General features: G+C 37.1%; 2 protein-coding genes across 2 annotated transcripts in view; one reads left to right on the forward strand and one right to left on the reverse strand.

Annotated features, from left to right (window-relative positions):
* Positions 1–4385, reverse strand: part of LOC106867657 (mismatch repair endonuclease PMS2) — a 42752-nt gene extending 38367 nt beyond the window's left edge. The window contains exon 1 of the mRNA XM_014912589.2: positions 3597–4385. The gene's annotated coding sequence lies outside the window, so the exon portion shown is untranslated. The remainder of the gene's footprint in view (positions 1–3596) is intronic.
* Positions 4386–4673: 288 nt separating this feature from the next.
* LOC106867656 (serine/threonine-protein kinase PRP4 homolog) overlaps positions 4674–16756 on the forward strand; it is a 35765-nt gene continuing 23682 nt past the window's right edge. Inside the window, exons 1-3 of the mRNA XM_014912587.2 lie at positions 4674–4882; positions 8273–9376; positions 14979–15281. Of these exons, the coding sequence (XP_014768073.1) occupies positions 4815–4882; positions 8273–9376; positions 14979–15281 (1475 nt within the window). The 5' untranslated portion in view covers positions 4674–4814. The remainder of the gene's footprint in view (positions 4883–8272; positions 9377–14978; positions 15282–16756) is intronic.

The raw sequence follows: 16756 nt of genomic DNA on the forward strand, positions 1-16756 counted from the left end.
CTTTTTTTTTCGTCTATTCACACGGTTCCTTGCACGCACAACACTCGTGCTACATGCTTCCATCTCTTTTGGAACGTACACTCCGACAGACATTGCCTCTCCAGCCACACTTTCCTTTTCAAATAAAAAGTAAAAAATGATCGTAAATTGTGGCCAGAGATAAAGTTGCCTGTCTTGATTCCTTTTATCCTAGTCTTCCATACTGCCTCTTTCGCTATTGCTACAACCATGAGAAAACAATTCTTACTTTCGTTTGTTAAAACTCCCGGTGGGTCAATTTTTATAATTGACTCAGCCGACAGCTGTACTCTTCCTTCGCCGGACAACAGGTGTTCAGCATTAGCTTACATTTCAGATATCTCCGGACACTGAACAATAGCGTGAGGGACGGTTTCCCTGTCTCCCTCGTATCTTGGATAGGTCGGCGACTGACGCTTACCGTGTTTTGCGAGCTTATCCCAAACGGGCAAGGCACCTCTATAGCATTGCCAGGTTAAGGACTTTTGAAAGTTGTCCAACGTTCTCAACCCGAATGTACGGTGAAACAGGCTGTCCAGTTGAATAAACCCGAGACCTAGAGTCGCCCCCAGGCCATCGTCGCATTCAGACTCTACCAACCCACTATATAAAATCCGTGTGGAACACCCACCGCTGGCGTTGCCCGAGCGCCGGAATAGCAAGAGGGCCTTACGACACTCTTTATGCCATTCAATCAACCTCGGTCTACGAGAACACCAGGCTTCCTGTTCGCAAAAACTTTTGAACTCGGGGAACATTTGTCTGGCCAGCGGAGACCACACCCGTTCACTATCCAGGAGAATCCAGAGATGCCTCAATCTCAACGCATTCCTGCGCATCATTAACCAAGGCATCCCTGAACCTCCATTTAAAGGCTTTTGACAGCAGACAGAGCGTTTCACAAGTGGCGACCTGCCCTTCCACAAAAAGCGAAAGAGCTGTCTCTCCAACCTGATCAACCACGAATCCGGACAGGGCACGACGGTCAGACGGTAGGTAATGACCGATGCGATAAACACATTGGCCACCTCCGTCCTCCCTTTCCGGGATGGCCACCGCCAAGACCAGGTCTTGACTTCTCAATACCTCCGTCCAGTTCGTCTCTATCTGGAGGCCTGGTCCAAACCAAACTCCCAGCAACTTAACCGGTCCCTCCGTCCAGCGCCCAACAACGCTGTCTGAAGGCATCGACTTGCCAACCCAGGTGCCGAGCTGCAAGCCGATCGACTTTTCCCGGTTAATCATTGCTCCTGCCACCTCCTCGTAAGCCTTAATAGTCTTACCCACTTCACGTAGGCGTGGTAGTGAGGTTACGCTGATAGTGATATCATCCGCGTAAGTCGTAAAAAACTCCTCTAGACCTGGTTCTCTCGGAATGCCACTCAACCTTCGCAGTAGGGGCTCGAGATCCACCACATACAAAAGCGGTGAGAGCGGACATCCTTGACGAACCGAGCGTCTGATGCAGAACGGCTTCGAAAGGAAACCGTTCACCCGAACTATCGAGTCAATGTTGTGGTACAAAGCGATAAACCACCCGAGGAAGCCAAGGCCCAGGCCGTACAGCGCAAACACAGTCGCCAGGTATCGATGGTCAACCCTATCAAAAGCTTTAGACTAGTCCAAATGTACCAATGCCCCACCTTCGCCAGATTTATTACCAACCCTCTCTATGGTATAGCAGATAAGATGAAGGGTATCCTGAATGGTTCTGCCTGGGTTGGCTCATGTCTGTGCCTCCCCGACTATACCATTCGCGACACGCGCCAACCTTTTCGCTAAGACCTTCGCCAAAATCTTCACCTCTGCAACAGGATTATGAAGATAGAATAGAGAGAAAGCAGCTTTATTGAAGTGCTTGGCTATTTAAAAGAACTTGTTGCAGTTATAAAGGAAAGAATTAATGAAAAGTTTATTCCTCTCAGCGTGAAGGATTACCTTAATAATGACGGTGTCAAATCTGAAGAGAAAAATAAATTTCTACTTGAAGTGGATACTACTACGACACTTGCCATAACTATCTTGAGAGATAGGTTTTGTGTTTTGAAAATTTTGATAGCTTTACATGGATGTTATTAGATATAGTTACAGCATGGGAACATGTAGAATCGTCTTGTCTAGTATTAAAAAACAACAACAAAGGTATAAAAATTGACGATAACATTCTTTTCTGTCAGTGGTCAACATTTTAAAACTCCTTGCTAAAGAGATGCAGATCAAATCTGATGAATGGAAGATCAAACTGTGCTATGAAAGACGGTTTTCTATCCTTCAGCAGATTAAATTTCAAGAACAATACTCCGAGTTGTTAATTTTGTGCAAGTCCTTATTTAGCATACCAGCGCGTAATGCTAATGTTGAGCGTGTCTTCTCGATGATGAATGTTCAGCGAACTGAAGAACAAAATAAGTTCGGTATGGCTATTGTAGAAGCTATCTTATAATGCACATAGAACCTTAACTGTCAATGTAAAGAATTTTATCGGTATGTGTTAGAAAACAAGGACCTGTTAACAAAACCCAAAACATCAGTGAAATAGAACTAAAGATAAAGGTTCGAGTTTAATTCTCGTGCGGTCTGTTAAGAAAATTTTGCATAGAAGTTTATCAGTTTCATTTCTTTTCATGTTCTCCAGTTGAAACAACTTTTTAGTCTATATTCTGTACTTGCATTAAATGATAATTTTCTAAATTATTTCCTTTGCATCTTTTTATTGTCTTTATTAAATATGAATTTTGCAATGATTTCAGTTTCTCATTATTTCTTTTAGTTACCTATATTGCCTGTATTAAATAATAATATTCAAATGCTTTCACACTATTTTTTTCTATATTGTCTCTATTCGTCATTAAATAAAACAAGTTTACAATGATTTCGTTTTAACAGATTGTTTTGCTTATTTCTCTGTTATCTGAATTTCAAATTATTTCACTTTAACAGAAATTATTTTTTTAGCTTGTATTAAATAATTTTGAAATGATTTTACTTTTGTTTTTCTCATAACCCATTAAAATAATTGCTTTGTTTTTAACTTATGTCTCTACTTTTATCTGATATATTGTTCTGGGTGTGTAGGCATGTATAAATTTATATATATACAGGGAGATTTGAAGAGTGTCCCATATATCTAATTTTCTAGTCTTGCAACCCTATTCATATAGGAAGTTAAAGCACTCACAAAGAGCCTTTATCGATCAATATGATATAGTACCAAGTGATAAAGATGGTTGGTTTAATCGACTATACCCGTCCCTTAAATGTGAAGCTTCTTGCATATAACAGAAATCAATGATACAAATCTTTAGAAGTTTATCAGATGAATCTTAAGTCGGAAGCCGTCAAATTGCGAGAGACTTTGCAAAGCAAGATCTACTCGAGCTGTTATAGCTATTATTGCTGCTTAATATAGCATCGGTAGCTTTGTGTATAAATCCGAGGAGCCAGGCCTCACCAGAGATACACACAAAAACTTCACGCGAAAACTGTAATGAAACCATTGAACAGATTTGCATAAAATATCTTGCAAGCAACTCTTGTCAAATAACCAAAAGCTCTTTCTTTTGCTTTCTTTCTCTCACCTGCTTTTTCTGTTTCATTACTCACTTTCTTTTCTTCTGTTGTTTGACAACTGTTTACTGCAATGCCTATCCATTTTTTTGTCAAAGAAGACATTCCACCTAAACTCATGTAAATCGTTAACTTGAGAAACCGCCATATCGAATCAATTAATGTCTCCTTTATGGCATTCATCTATCAAAGCCCTTACCAGTTTTCAGTTTTTTTTTAGCCGCCAGTTTCAATTAATGTCAATAGTTTTTTTTTTTTTTTTTTAAGGCATGACCTTCATACAAACAAACTCCATTTATATTTCTACACATGCGCTTTATGTAGACGCTTGATTCAACCCATTCTTCAAATATTCGTAATTACGTCTGACTATTGAGCAGACCTAATCAAACGTCCTCAAGTCGTGAACTTTCCTTCTTTTTAAGGGTATTTATGAAATATGTCCTTTTACAAGATAGTAGGGGTAATTTGAGGAAGATAGGGCTGTTATTTCTAACAAGTCTAGCGGTCACATCGAAGCCCAAGTTTAATTATTATTATTTTTTAAATTAAAAGTATGCAAGCCACATGCAGTTTTTAAATGGAAATTAAGAAGTAAATTTCCAGGTTGATTTCAGTCGTTTCCCGACTCCTAACCTCTTCACGTAGAAAAAAAAAAGTGGGGGTACTTATTCAAAAGAAACTGAATATTTAAGTTGTCATTGCAAGTTCCCAAATAAACTATAATTTAAGATTTAGTAATTTCTTTTTGGAGGATGGGAGTCAAAGAAAACAATACGAAGTGGTAACATTTTAAAAACAGTAATCGATACATTTCGAAATAAATCTCATAATATAATTGTGAACCAATATAAATCAGTTTTTAAGAATACGAAACAAATATTTACATAAAACAGATTTGGATAATTCCAATAAAGATATTTAGAAATTCTTAGACAAATAGAATTTATATTAATTGATGACGTTTGTGTTGCAAATCAGTTGAAGCTTTCAATAAAAACAGTTTTCTGGGTGATCTGTAATATTGGAAATCGAACCTGACTGTTTTCAAATTTCCTTAGTTTCGAACATTGTCACAGCTTATGAAAATGCCCAACGATTCATCAAAGAATATTAATTTTATTTTATCTCTTTAATCGGAAAGGCAACTTAACATGACATCATTATAAACTTCATTTGTTTTCATAATAAATATTGCACGGCTCTATATTATATATAACATAAGTGCAATGGCGGACATGCAATCCGCTCTCTTAGAGATTGAGACTTTAAATCAAGAACACCAAGCAAGTAAAAAGTAAGCAAATTCTATATCTTTAATTGGTTATATAAAATTGCTGAATAATTCTGTTCTATAAAAAGCACAGAGAAAAGTTTCAATTTATTGATTTTATTGCTCTTTTGACCCTGCGTGTGTTACTTTGGTGACAAGAGAGTTCGTGTTTTCTTTCTTATTTCCTTCACGAAATGAACTAAACGCTGCAGTGTTAATGTTATTTTAACTAATTACGGTCTATGTTATGTTTTACCCAATATTACAAGTAGTTATAAATGACTCCTCTTCTAAGACCTTTTTTTTTTTACGAAGGTTTTTTTTTTGTTAGATACCGTGGTTTTTAATCCGAGACAAAAATTCCAATATGACTTTCTGCGTATTTATTCTTGTTACAAAATGAACGAAAGGGAAAATGATTGAGTGTTTTCATTTGCTTAATGGCATCTATGTATTGATTCGAAATCTGTAGATCATTTGCATATAAAAATTAAGATTGAAATAAAAATAAATCCATAAATTTACAATCATTACCAATGACCGGTTACTGTTTGTTTATATTCCCATATCGTTTTACGAAAAGCTTCCTTGAATAAATACTTTTGTTAAAAGCCAGTGCTTCGAAGTTACGAATACTATTTTGTTTCATTTTGAGAAGCATGTGTATTTTATTATATCTCGTGGCTTTAATTAGCTCTTTGCTTTGTCGCCAAATAATAAAGTTTGCACACAGTCTCTTAGTGTTTATTTCTTAAGTTTCTGATTTCGGAAACTGGTATTGATTTCAGACATTGAATATAACCTCGTATTGTTGGAGGGTTGAATATAATCTGTGTATGTTCGATAGATTATTCAATTCCTGTTACGTTAATATCATTACACGACCCAAAAGCATACTGGATAGTTGAATGTTGATCCCTTCGTATTGACTATATTTCATTAATCACACCCACGAATTAACCCCTCTTTATCTCTTAAAGACTAATTAATCAACTGTCGAAGTCTACTAATATTTTCGACTATATCTAGACAAGTTCCAATATCGAAAGGATGGTGAATTGACAGAATCGTTAGATATACAGTATTTAATATAATCCTTTAACGTTCTGAGTTCAAATCTAACCGAAGTCAGCTTTTGCCTTTCATTCTCTGGAGGTTGATAAAATAAAAAAATACAAGTCCAACATAATCGACTATACCTATCCTTCATATTTGAGGCCGAAATCTGAAATTAATATCCATTGGGAGCTCAATACTCATTTCCTGACACGTTTCTATCAATATATTTACTCTCTATCAATGTAACCACTCTAAGTTGTTGCTTTTTTTTTTTCTTATTGGTTTGGTCTGGGGAAAGCGACTGTTCCTATTAAAGACATCAACGTGGTTGATATTTTTCTTGAACAGCTGCAAGTTGAAGTTGTAAGAAAAACATTTGCAAAGAGGGAATTCTACAGGGTGGCCCTGGCTTGGGTGACTGGGCATAGTGATGCGAGTGGCTGGGTACATGTGACATGTGAGTCTGGGTAGGCCTGAATGAAGGCGGCATAAGAGGATAGATGCTTCTGAAGTAACAGTATAATAGAAAGAGTGAAGAGAGGATACATCTGTGGACTTGAGATGTATGTCTTCATGCTAATCAGCCAGGTGGCCCATTGTTTTGGTTGGGAGGAAGAGCCTGTGCCCATGCTCTTTACTGGCTCTCCAAGACTGGTGAGGTTTCTGCAGGTGATATTTCTCTTGAATAGTTACTAGTTGATAGCTGCAGGAAGGGAATAGGAGAGAGTTTACAATATAGGGAGAGAAAATTCAGTGTAAGAGTTGGTCAAGGGTGGTGGTGGTGTGTGTGTTGGGAGTGTGAAATTAGTCAACTCCAAGGAGCAGTAACCACTATAGTAGCATTAGAGAAGACAGCACATTTGTGAACTAGAGACTTAGGTGGGTTTGTGAGAAACATCATTGAGTGGCTTTCTTTGGATATGGTCTTAGCTGTTTGTGTGGATCAGTAGCACTTGGTGAGCAATTTTGCATTTTGGATCTCACTTAGGTTTTAAAGACAATTAGTAGTTATGGAGGAGGACTGATGCATTTTCTGATCTTCTGAAGAGAAAAGTCAATATCTGTGATGCTGTTTTGAATATAATTGAAGATGTATTCTTTGCTAGGGGAGATCCTCAGTGATGATGAGGCCTAGTGTTTGTAATAACTGTGAGTTCTAGTTGCATATTGTTCATGATGGTGAGTTGGGTATGGTAATGATTTTTTTTTATGTACAGTAGTTATGTCTTTGTGTTGTTGAAGAAGATAAAATTTGTCTGTCTTCACTAGATATTTCTGTGGTCTCTGTTTATTGAGTAGGTGCATATTTGGTGTGAAGTGTTGTTGATTAACTCAAAGTCAGTCAAGCCTATGATTAAAAGCAATCCTGCTGTATCCATTTTGTATATCTAGGACTACATGTCTCTACTTTGCCAAGACTTTAGGGTGTAATTTGAGGGGATTTGGTTATTATTTTCTAGCAGGTGAGTGACCATGTAGTAGTCCCCATATCTAGGTTGCATGTGTCTGATGGATGTGAAGTTTTCGAGGAATGAAGGGTGGTATCATCTGTGTAGGATTGGGCTTTGTTGGAGGTGGCAACAAGATGTTTAAAAAGAAAAGTGTAGGGAGACAAATAAACCCTGCGGTGTATGAATTGATAGAGTGTAGTGGGGTTCGGAGAGAACTTCATTAACACATATTTCAGATGTGTGATCTAACAAACAACCACTAATCCAAGAGACAGGAGACAGATGGATCCGTTAAGTAGACATTTCCATCTCTGCCAGATTTGTTTGTCTGATACAGAAACAGTTGAAAACTTCACTGATATCAAGGACAACAACAGTTTTCATTATATTTCTTGAAGAGTGAGATCCCACTAACAGTAATTAAGGTGGGAGAGAGAAATTCAAGGTGAGGGAGATGGTTGTTGTCAATGCCTGTGTTTCATTGTCCTTGAATTGTTGGGAGTGAGTATGATAGGGCAATAAGTTGCAGTGAGAAGAATTAGCTCTTCTTGGGAATAGGACACACTACAGATTGTTTACCAAAGACCTAAGCTATCTGTATATGTGATAGCAGTGCCATCCCAGATGTTAGAGAAATATTTTATTGTGAGTATCATTTGAACAAAAAATGTGTCTCAAGACTATAATTTCAATTTATTTCAGTTAGAATTTCAGTATGTATTTTTCCCATCTTTTTTTAAAGGTAATTTTATTAATTTTGCGGCACAATTAGCTTCATCTTGCATATGTACACAACTTGGGAATCACTTTGTCAATTTATTCTGCTGTGACTTTAGTTATTGTATATATTTTGCTTCTTTGTGTTTCTGGTTACTTTTAATTTTGTCATTTTTCTCTATTACAGGGGTGAAAGTTCATGTAGTGAAGATGGAATGGAGAAGGAGGTACATAGTCGAAGAGACAAGAAGAAACACAAGCACAAACATAAACATAAGCACAAACATAGCAATGATCGAAAACGGCACAAACATAAGCGTAAAAAGCACAGGTCAGAGAAATACCAAACTTCAAAGGATGACAGTGACCAGAAAGGGCGATTAGAAGATAATGACCTAGCTAAGCTGGAAGCAGCCAGAGATGCTATCCGTGCCCATTTAAATGGGGAGAAAAATGCACAGATAATGAATGCTATGGCACTTATAGCTCAGGGTTATGGGTCAGATTCTGAGGAAGAAGCTGAAGAAGGTGAGATTGAAAGTCAGAAAGTGAAGCTATCTCCTGAGCAGTCTGATCCCCATTCAAAAGAAGATGACTACCATCCTTCCCATCATCATCATCATCATCACCACCATCACCACCACCATTCCCATAGTCATGGTAGTGAAAGTAATTCTCAAAAGACTGAATCTGTTTATAAAAAAAATGACAGTTCTTACTATAGAGAAGGCTCTTATTACAACAAAAATAATCAAGCAGAAGATTCACACCAGAGGGAGAGAGAACCTTCTGATAATAGCAACTATGCGAGAAACTATGATTATGAATATTACTCTTCTCCAATGCATGCATCTGCACATGAGTTAGATGTAACATCACAGCGAGAATGTGACACCAGAATTGTCATTGACCACAGTGAAGATAATGTTACTTATTTTGCAAACAGAAAGAGCACAGGGCAGACATCACAGTCATCATCTCATAAATCTAAAGGGGATAAATTAGTTTCTTCAGTAAGTACACCAATGCGAGAAGACTCAGTGGAGAGATACTTAGAACAATTTTTACAGCAGAGTCGGAGATCAACAAGTCATTCTCCACATACAACATTTCCTAAGTCAAAAGAGAAACAGTCCTCTGAGAAAATCTCTGAAAGGGAATCTTTGCGCCATGAGAGAAGTAGTAAAAAGTATTCTGATGGAGATCGGAATGTGGTCTGGATTGATTCAGAAACAAATAACTCTCATTATCGATCAGAACATGACCAACACAAGCATTCTTCTCCTCCAAGGTAAGTATTTTTATTATTTTGTTGGTTTTATTAATTAATTTTTTTTATTAACTTCTTTTTTTTCTCATTCAAAAACATAACTTGAATATCTTTTATTGTTCTCTACTTTAAAAATATCTGAGTTTTCAGCTAACAGTTCCTTTCAAGCTACAATACTTGTTTTATGTACATCATCATCACACCTACTTTTCCATGCTTGCATGGATCAAACAAAACTTGTTGAGGCAGATTTTCTTATTTCTTTATTGCCCACAAGGGGCAATAAAGAAAGAGGGGACAAACAAGGACAGACAAAGGGATTAAGTCGATTACATCGACTCTGAAAGGATGAAAGGCAAAGTTGACCTCGGTGGAATTTGAACTCAGAACGTAACGGCAGACGAAATACCGCTAAGCATTTCGCCCGGTATGCTAGCGTTTCTGCCAGCTCACCACCTTAATGCAGATTTTCTGCCAGCTCGCCGCCATTGAGGCAGATTTTCTATGGATGGGTACCCCTCCTGTTGCCAACCCTCACCTGTTTCCAAACTAAATAATATTTCCCATGGTCAGACATGGAAGACTGGAAGCAAACAACATTGCTTGTATGACAGTGATTTACTTGTTTACAACTATCATATGATATGAAGACAAAGGTACACACAAGCCACGTCTGTGCCTACCATGTTCTATTAATTCCTTTATTACTCTTGCTGTTAAAAATACAATGAACCTGTGATGCTTTTCTTCACTGATTGCTATATAAAATGTAAAAAGTAAAACTAATTCTCTACACCTCACTGAATAGTGAGTTTCACTTTCTCAATATGTATGAAACAGCATAATTATTTTCCTTCTAGCATGATGAAATTCAATGAAAAATATAATGAAATAAATGGTATTGAATGAGATTTTTGGTGATTTGCTGTGCTTGAGAAGACATGTCAAGCCAAGTGAAATCATAGTTGTGGCCTGTGCTGGTGACATGTAAAGGGTATCCACTACACTCTTGGAGTGGTTGGCATTAGAAAGGACATCCAGCTGTAAAAATCAAACCAAATCAGACTGAAGCCTGGTACAACTCTCCAGTTTACCAGTCCCAGTCAAACTGTCTAACCCATGCCAGCTTGGAAAACAGACACTAAATGATAATGAGAATGTGAACACTTCAAACCATAAACACAAGTGGCAGTTGAATTCAGTACTGCAAGTAAATTAAGCGGTCACCAATTTTACAGTCATTTCTACATCACTCTTAAAGTAGTGAACTCTACACATCACATTATAGTAGTATCTACTCTTACTAGGCCACTAGATGTTAAGTGTGTCGATCATGGATATAGTGGTCTTATTGATTATATTATTTGAACGACTAATCCTTCAGTTATTGATTTGACCAGCTTTGACTCTTTTCTATAGATGAATTTCCAAAATTATTTTAGTTTCATTGAAGTATCATTTTTAATACAGCAAACTGCTGTTGTTTATCTCAAGGTCAGCCCTGATTGAGTAGTCCTATGGTCAAAGATATTCCAGCCATCTTTTATCCATACGTAATATAGCTAGGACTGCATTATCTAACATGAGCATTTCTATTAAAACGCTAGGGTATAATTTAAAAAAGATTTTGCTGTTATTTCTAGCAAGTCAAATGACCACATATAAGCTCTCTTGTTGACGTATGATATAGCAGGGGCTGGCATACTGAAACGGTGAAGGTTCTGGGAGGTCTTTATCATCATATGTTCATTTCGCCGTGTTGGTATGGGCTGGACAGGTCATTATAGGTCAGTTATTGAAGTTACTGCCTTCCTAGAGGAGTCAAGGCCCTCCCCTCATACGTACATTTCATTTTTGGTATTGTTTCTACATCTTGAGGCCTTTCAATTACTAACCACTTTACTGAATGTAATAGATGCACCAGCACTAGAGAGGTTGTCTTGTCTCCAGCAAAACTGAAGAGTAACCCTTTATGTTGTCTCTGTTTTTATTCATTCATCATTCTTCCTTGCATTGCCTCTGTTCATTCATTCCTTTCTTTCCCACCCGAAAGGATAGGAAGAGAGCTACAGCTAGAGGGGGATAGTGTGTCAAAAGGGAGAGTGAGTGATCGGCAGTTGTATGATAGTTGATAGTAAGGAAATTGAATAGAAGCAACATAACCAAGCAGTTGATAAAAGAGAGAAATGGAAGTTAGAGAATCAGAGCAAGAGAGTGATAGAGAGGAGAGAGTAATAGAAAAAAGGTGATAAGCTGTTATGTTGTAGATACAGTTGTTGCTAATTGTAAATTATATCAGAAGTATAAGTTTAGTATATTCATCTGCACTTAGATTTACTCATCCCCTCATTACTAGTTCAGTAGCTTGGTTTTTCTTTCCCCTGTCTCTTAATATATTAGCTGATCTTTGCACGGATATAGTGCATATTCTTTTATACCTAGAAACTTTCTCTCTGTCTAGATTTTTGTATTTTCATTAGACTTCCTATTTTAGTTATCTATCTCCTACATATTCTTGTCATTATTACATCTACTTTTCAGTGTTGGCATGGGTTGGAGAGAGCTACAGTATGACATTTGTCTTTTTCTTTTGTCTTGCATAGAGCCAGTTTTTGTAGATTAGACCTTACTGCTTCTCAAGAGTTTTGTCTTTCTCTGAGACGAGTTCCTTCCACATAGCACTTTTTCACTTACCTGCACACAATCAACTAATGCCGTTAATGTCTAACTACCTTCTCATTTCACATGTACTTTATTTTTCATGCAAGTTAACATTGTGCATCTAATAGATAACTCATTTTTCTCCAGCTTTTTGAAGATCTTCAAGATTTAGTACTCAGTCATTGCTGCCATGCAACATTATACTTCTTAGGCATACCTTAGGCATGAATGGAAAAACCTTTGATATTAATAGAATTAATAATTCTCTGAACATCAGTGTGCTTCTAACCCTCCAACTATATTCTCAGCAGAGCTACTTCCATCACTAATCTTTGTTATATTATTAGAATTATTGCATAACTGAAGACTGGAATCTTTTGATTTTCTTGTATTACATGTGTAGTAAATGCACTCTGTTCATTTCCTTCAAACCGCCTTAATTTCAGTTGAAGGCTTGTACAATTAAATAGGGATTTCTTTCTGCTAGAATATGGTGACCTTGTAAATGAGACGTGTCTTTTATCTCATTCATAGAAAATATGTAATCTAGATAAAAAAATATTTATTGCTTCTAGCCAGCCATCTGAAGTGTTCATAGAATTCATTTCATGAGATCTTCTATTATCTACTCTTGCATAACTAAGCTCCTCTGCATTTTTGTATATCCATTTGCTTGCCTTCAGTACAAGGAACTAAATTCTACCAAATCTCTTACATATTGAACTGCTATGGTTTTGAAGTCTTTGTTATTTACTAAGTACATTTCTCTTTGACCTAATGCCAGTTGTACTACACTGTCCACCAAGTCAAGAGTAAAGACTAATCAGTTTCTGGGCATGTTCTTCCCACTTGGAAATTCGCAAAATCCCTCTCTTTCAGATTTTGCTTTATGCTTTGGGAATGATTAACAAAATATCTCTAACTTTACCATGTTTAATTTCAACATTAAGCATGTATTTACTAAAATTGAAGTTAAACTAATCCTCATGTATGAATATAAACTGAGTGTCCCTGCTTGCATTTGGTTTGGGAAATAAGCTATTGAGAACAATCAATTTCAAAGAACAAATCCAGCTTAAATTAATATGAGATACCAAAAAGATTACATTTTAGTTTAATGTTTTTCAAGTATATCTTTGGAAAATGATTGTTTCTATTGAAATTATTTAGTTAACAACAGCTGTCAGTTTTCTTTGTCTCTTTGAAACTTAATATTTATTTCATGAACTCAGTGTTTGTGTGAAAGTTCAGTTTTTCATAATTTCTATCAAAACCTCAAGTGATCTACTTCCTCTTTCAGTCCTTCGATGTCATAAACTATTGAAGTTAAATTTCTCTCTCTCCCCACACACATATATCATACATACATATATGTATTTGTTTATAATGTGTGCGTGCGCATGCATATATATTTAAATGTATGTATGCATCTAAGTATTTTATCAGCTAGACTTAAATACTGTATGGACTGAGATTTCTGTTGACTGGTCACTAGTATGTGCATTATGTGACTAATTTAGGCAGTCAAGGGCTATGATATTGCTTTGGTTTAGCAGTTAGTTCAGTTAAGTGGTTTATAGCAAATGTGGTGTTTGAATCCTGCATGTGATGTTACAACTTTTATCCATTTTCTGTATGGAATGAGATGTGTCTGTGTATGTATGTATGAGATTTTTGGTGATTTGCTGTGCTTGAGAAGACACGTCAAGCCAAGTGAAATCATAGGGATTTCTTTCTGCTAGAATATGGTGACCTTGTAAATGAGACGTGTCTCTTATCTCATTCATAGAAAATATGTAATCTAGATAAAAAAATATTTATTGCTTCTAGCCAGCCATCTGAAGTGTTCATAGAATTCATTTCATGAGATCTTCTATTATCTATATATGTATGTGTGTGTGTGTGTGTGTGTGTGTGTGTGTGTATGTAATTAAAACAAAAGTTAAATTCTGGTCAGAGTTACCAAAGGTTTTGTGTCCATGAAAGCCACAGCCTTGTGCACAGCTCATCAGACTCTACACAAAGAAAAAAAATTAACCTTCTACCATGCGAATCTGAGGAAATGCTCAGATATCGAGATTTAATGGCTACCGTATAAAAACATTAATGAGGACGGGTTATCTCCTCTGGACCAGAGGATAAATATCTTTACAAGCCCGAAATAGCCTAACCAGCTAATGGGGCGATCCAATTTTCCAGTAGGTAGTGCTTGAAATGGGCACATTTAGAGAAAACGCCTTTGGATCAGCCAATACATCTTTTAAACGTCACTTCTGCAACTATCAGTCATCCTTCAGAGTCTCAGAAAGACATTTTGTCATGTGCCTGGCCAGCCATGTGTGGCACCTCAAAGATCAAGGGACCTCATGTGAAATCAAGTGGAAAATAATAGACCATCCAGGTCCATATATTAATGGGAGCAGCCATTGCAAAATCTGCATTGTGGAGAGAACCAAAATTCTTGAGTATTATGCTAAACCTGTCACGTTGAATAGTTGTAAAGATGTTTTCTCTAAATGTGTCCATTGCAAGCGCTACCTACTGGAAAATTGGATCTCCCCATCTGCTGGTTAGGCTATTTTGGGTCAGTAAGGGTTTTATTATCCTCTGGTCCAGGGGTGATAATCTGTCCTAATTAACGTTTTTATATGTTAGCTGTTAAATCTGGATATCTGAGTGTTTCCTCATGTCCGCATAATAGAAAGTTTAATAATCTTTTTGTCTTTGTATGTAGTCTGACAAGCTATCCACAAGGCTGTAGATACAAAACCTTTGGTAGCTCTATGACCAGAATTTAACTTCTTCTTTTACTAATTACTGCTCTATTCTTTAGAATGTGCTTCTTTTCTTATGTTTTATTGACCTATGTATATATGTATGTGTGTGTGTGTATCTTTCAGCTATTCAAAAAAAATTGAATGACTTCAATTTCTTATATGTTGCATTTTCAATCTGCTTATAGGAGACGGCCATCAGTTGAACGCTCACCTCCTCACAAACGTTCTCGGAGCTCTCCAAAGCGCATATCTCATGACTCAAAATCTAAGCATCGTTCTAATTCACCTTTACATCGGTCCAAGAGAGACAGCAGCCCAATATCTCGTCAACGCTCTGACACTGGACGAAAGCAACACAAAACTTCTCAGCTGTCCTCTACTAACAACAACGATGATGATGATGTTCTCATTGTGAGTGAAAGTAGAGGATACAGTAAAAGAGCTGATAAGTACCGTTTCCGTAGGTCAAGGAGTAGATCTCTGAATCGGTAAGTGTATTCATTTTCTATCTAATCACTTCACAGTTATGTTGTTCTGGTTTCACTCACACTGTATGGGATATGAAATATTCTGGTGCTGCTTATTTGGCACTGCTTAATTTGACACTGACTTATTTTGACATAAGTTGTTTTAATGTTTTGCTCATTCTCTCTCCCTCTTTATGTGCAAGCGAATCTCTCTTTATGTGTATGAAGAGAAAGAAAATATCAGATGTGTTCAATTAATAAATTGTAATGTCTCTCTCTCACTCTCACTATCTCTATCTGTACTTGTATATTTTTGCATGTGTGTGTGTGTATGTTTGCCTCCAGTGCCAAAAGGTACTGCTGCCAAAACAGGTTCCATGTCCAATCAGCTGTGCCAAATCACCATCAACCAAACAGCTATTCCCAATCATCTCATTTCACTTAGCACAAATGTCTTCTATCATAGCATGAGGCCAACTCAAACTTTGTGAGTAAAATTTGTAAATAGCCTCGGGGTCGACCAAAGCCTTGTGCCTATTTATTCACATTATTTTGTATTAATTGTGCATTATCATGAACCTTCAAGATTTCAATGATGTGAGTGTTTATTTTTAGAATAATATTATAGGATTGGCCAGATTTCGCCCGTTTGAACATGAAACAGGTCACATATTTGGGTCAGATATGGCCGGATTAAATGCTAAAAGGTTAAAATGAAAGTAGCACTAATGACCTTGAATCATCATCATCGTCGTCGTTTAACATCTGCTTTCCATGCTGGCATGGGTTGGACGGTTTGACTGACGACTGGTGAGCCAGAAGGCTGCACAAGGCTCCAGTGTGATCTGGCAAAGTTTCTACAGCTGGATGCCCTTCCTAATGCCAATCACTCTGATTGTGTAGTAGGTGTTTTTACGTGCCTCCGGCACAAGGGCCAGTCAGGTGGTTCTGGCAACGACCACGCTGAAAAGGTGTTTTTTATGTGCTACCTGCACGGGATCCAGTCTGGCTGCACTGGCAATGACCATGCTTGAATGTTGTTTTTCACGTACCGGTAAGGCGACACTGGCAACAATCACGCTTGAATGGTGTTTTTTACGTGTACCTGGCACGGGAGCCAATCCCTGGCCCTCGCAACAATCACGCTCGGATGTGCTATTAACTTTCCACTGACACGAGCGCCAATCAGGTGGTACTGTCATCGGCCATATCAGCGATTTTGAAAAGTCTGTTTTTTTTTTGTTTTGGAGTTATTTCCTTCAGCCATGGATTAAAACTAAAAGATTTAAAATAGGTATATCTAACAATATTGTAATGGCAGGCTCTAGCTAGCTAGACAATAAAAAGATTAGGATGTAAAATGTAACATACTTCTTTTTCATTAAAACTGCCCCTTCTTTTTTCTCTTTTTTGAAATTTATAAGTGCCACCAATGAAAATTAAATTTTTTGTCTGATGTATGTATGGCAACTTACTGATTGTCCTACCCCCCCCCC

The sequence above is a fragment of the Octopus bimaculoides genome, chromosome 1, assembly GCF_001194135.2.
Source record: "Octopus bimaculoides isolate UCB-OBI-ISO-001 chromosome 1, ASM119413v2, whole genome shotgun sequence".
Lineage (NCBI taxonomy): Eukaryota > Metazoa > Mollusca > Cephalopoda > Octopoda > Octopodidae > Octopus > Octopus bimaculoides.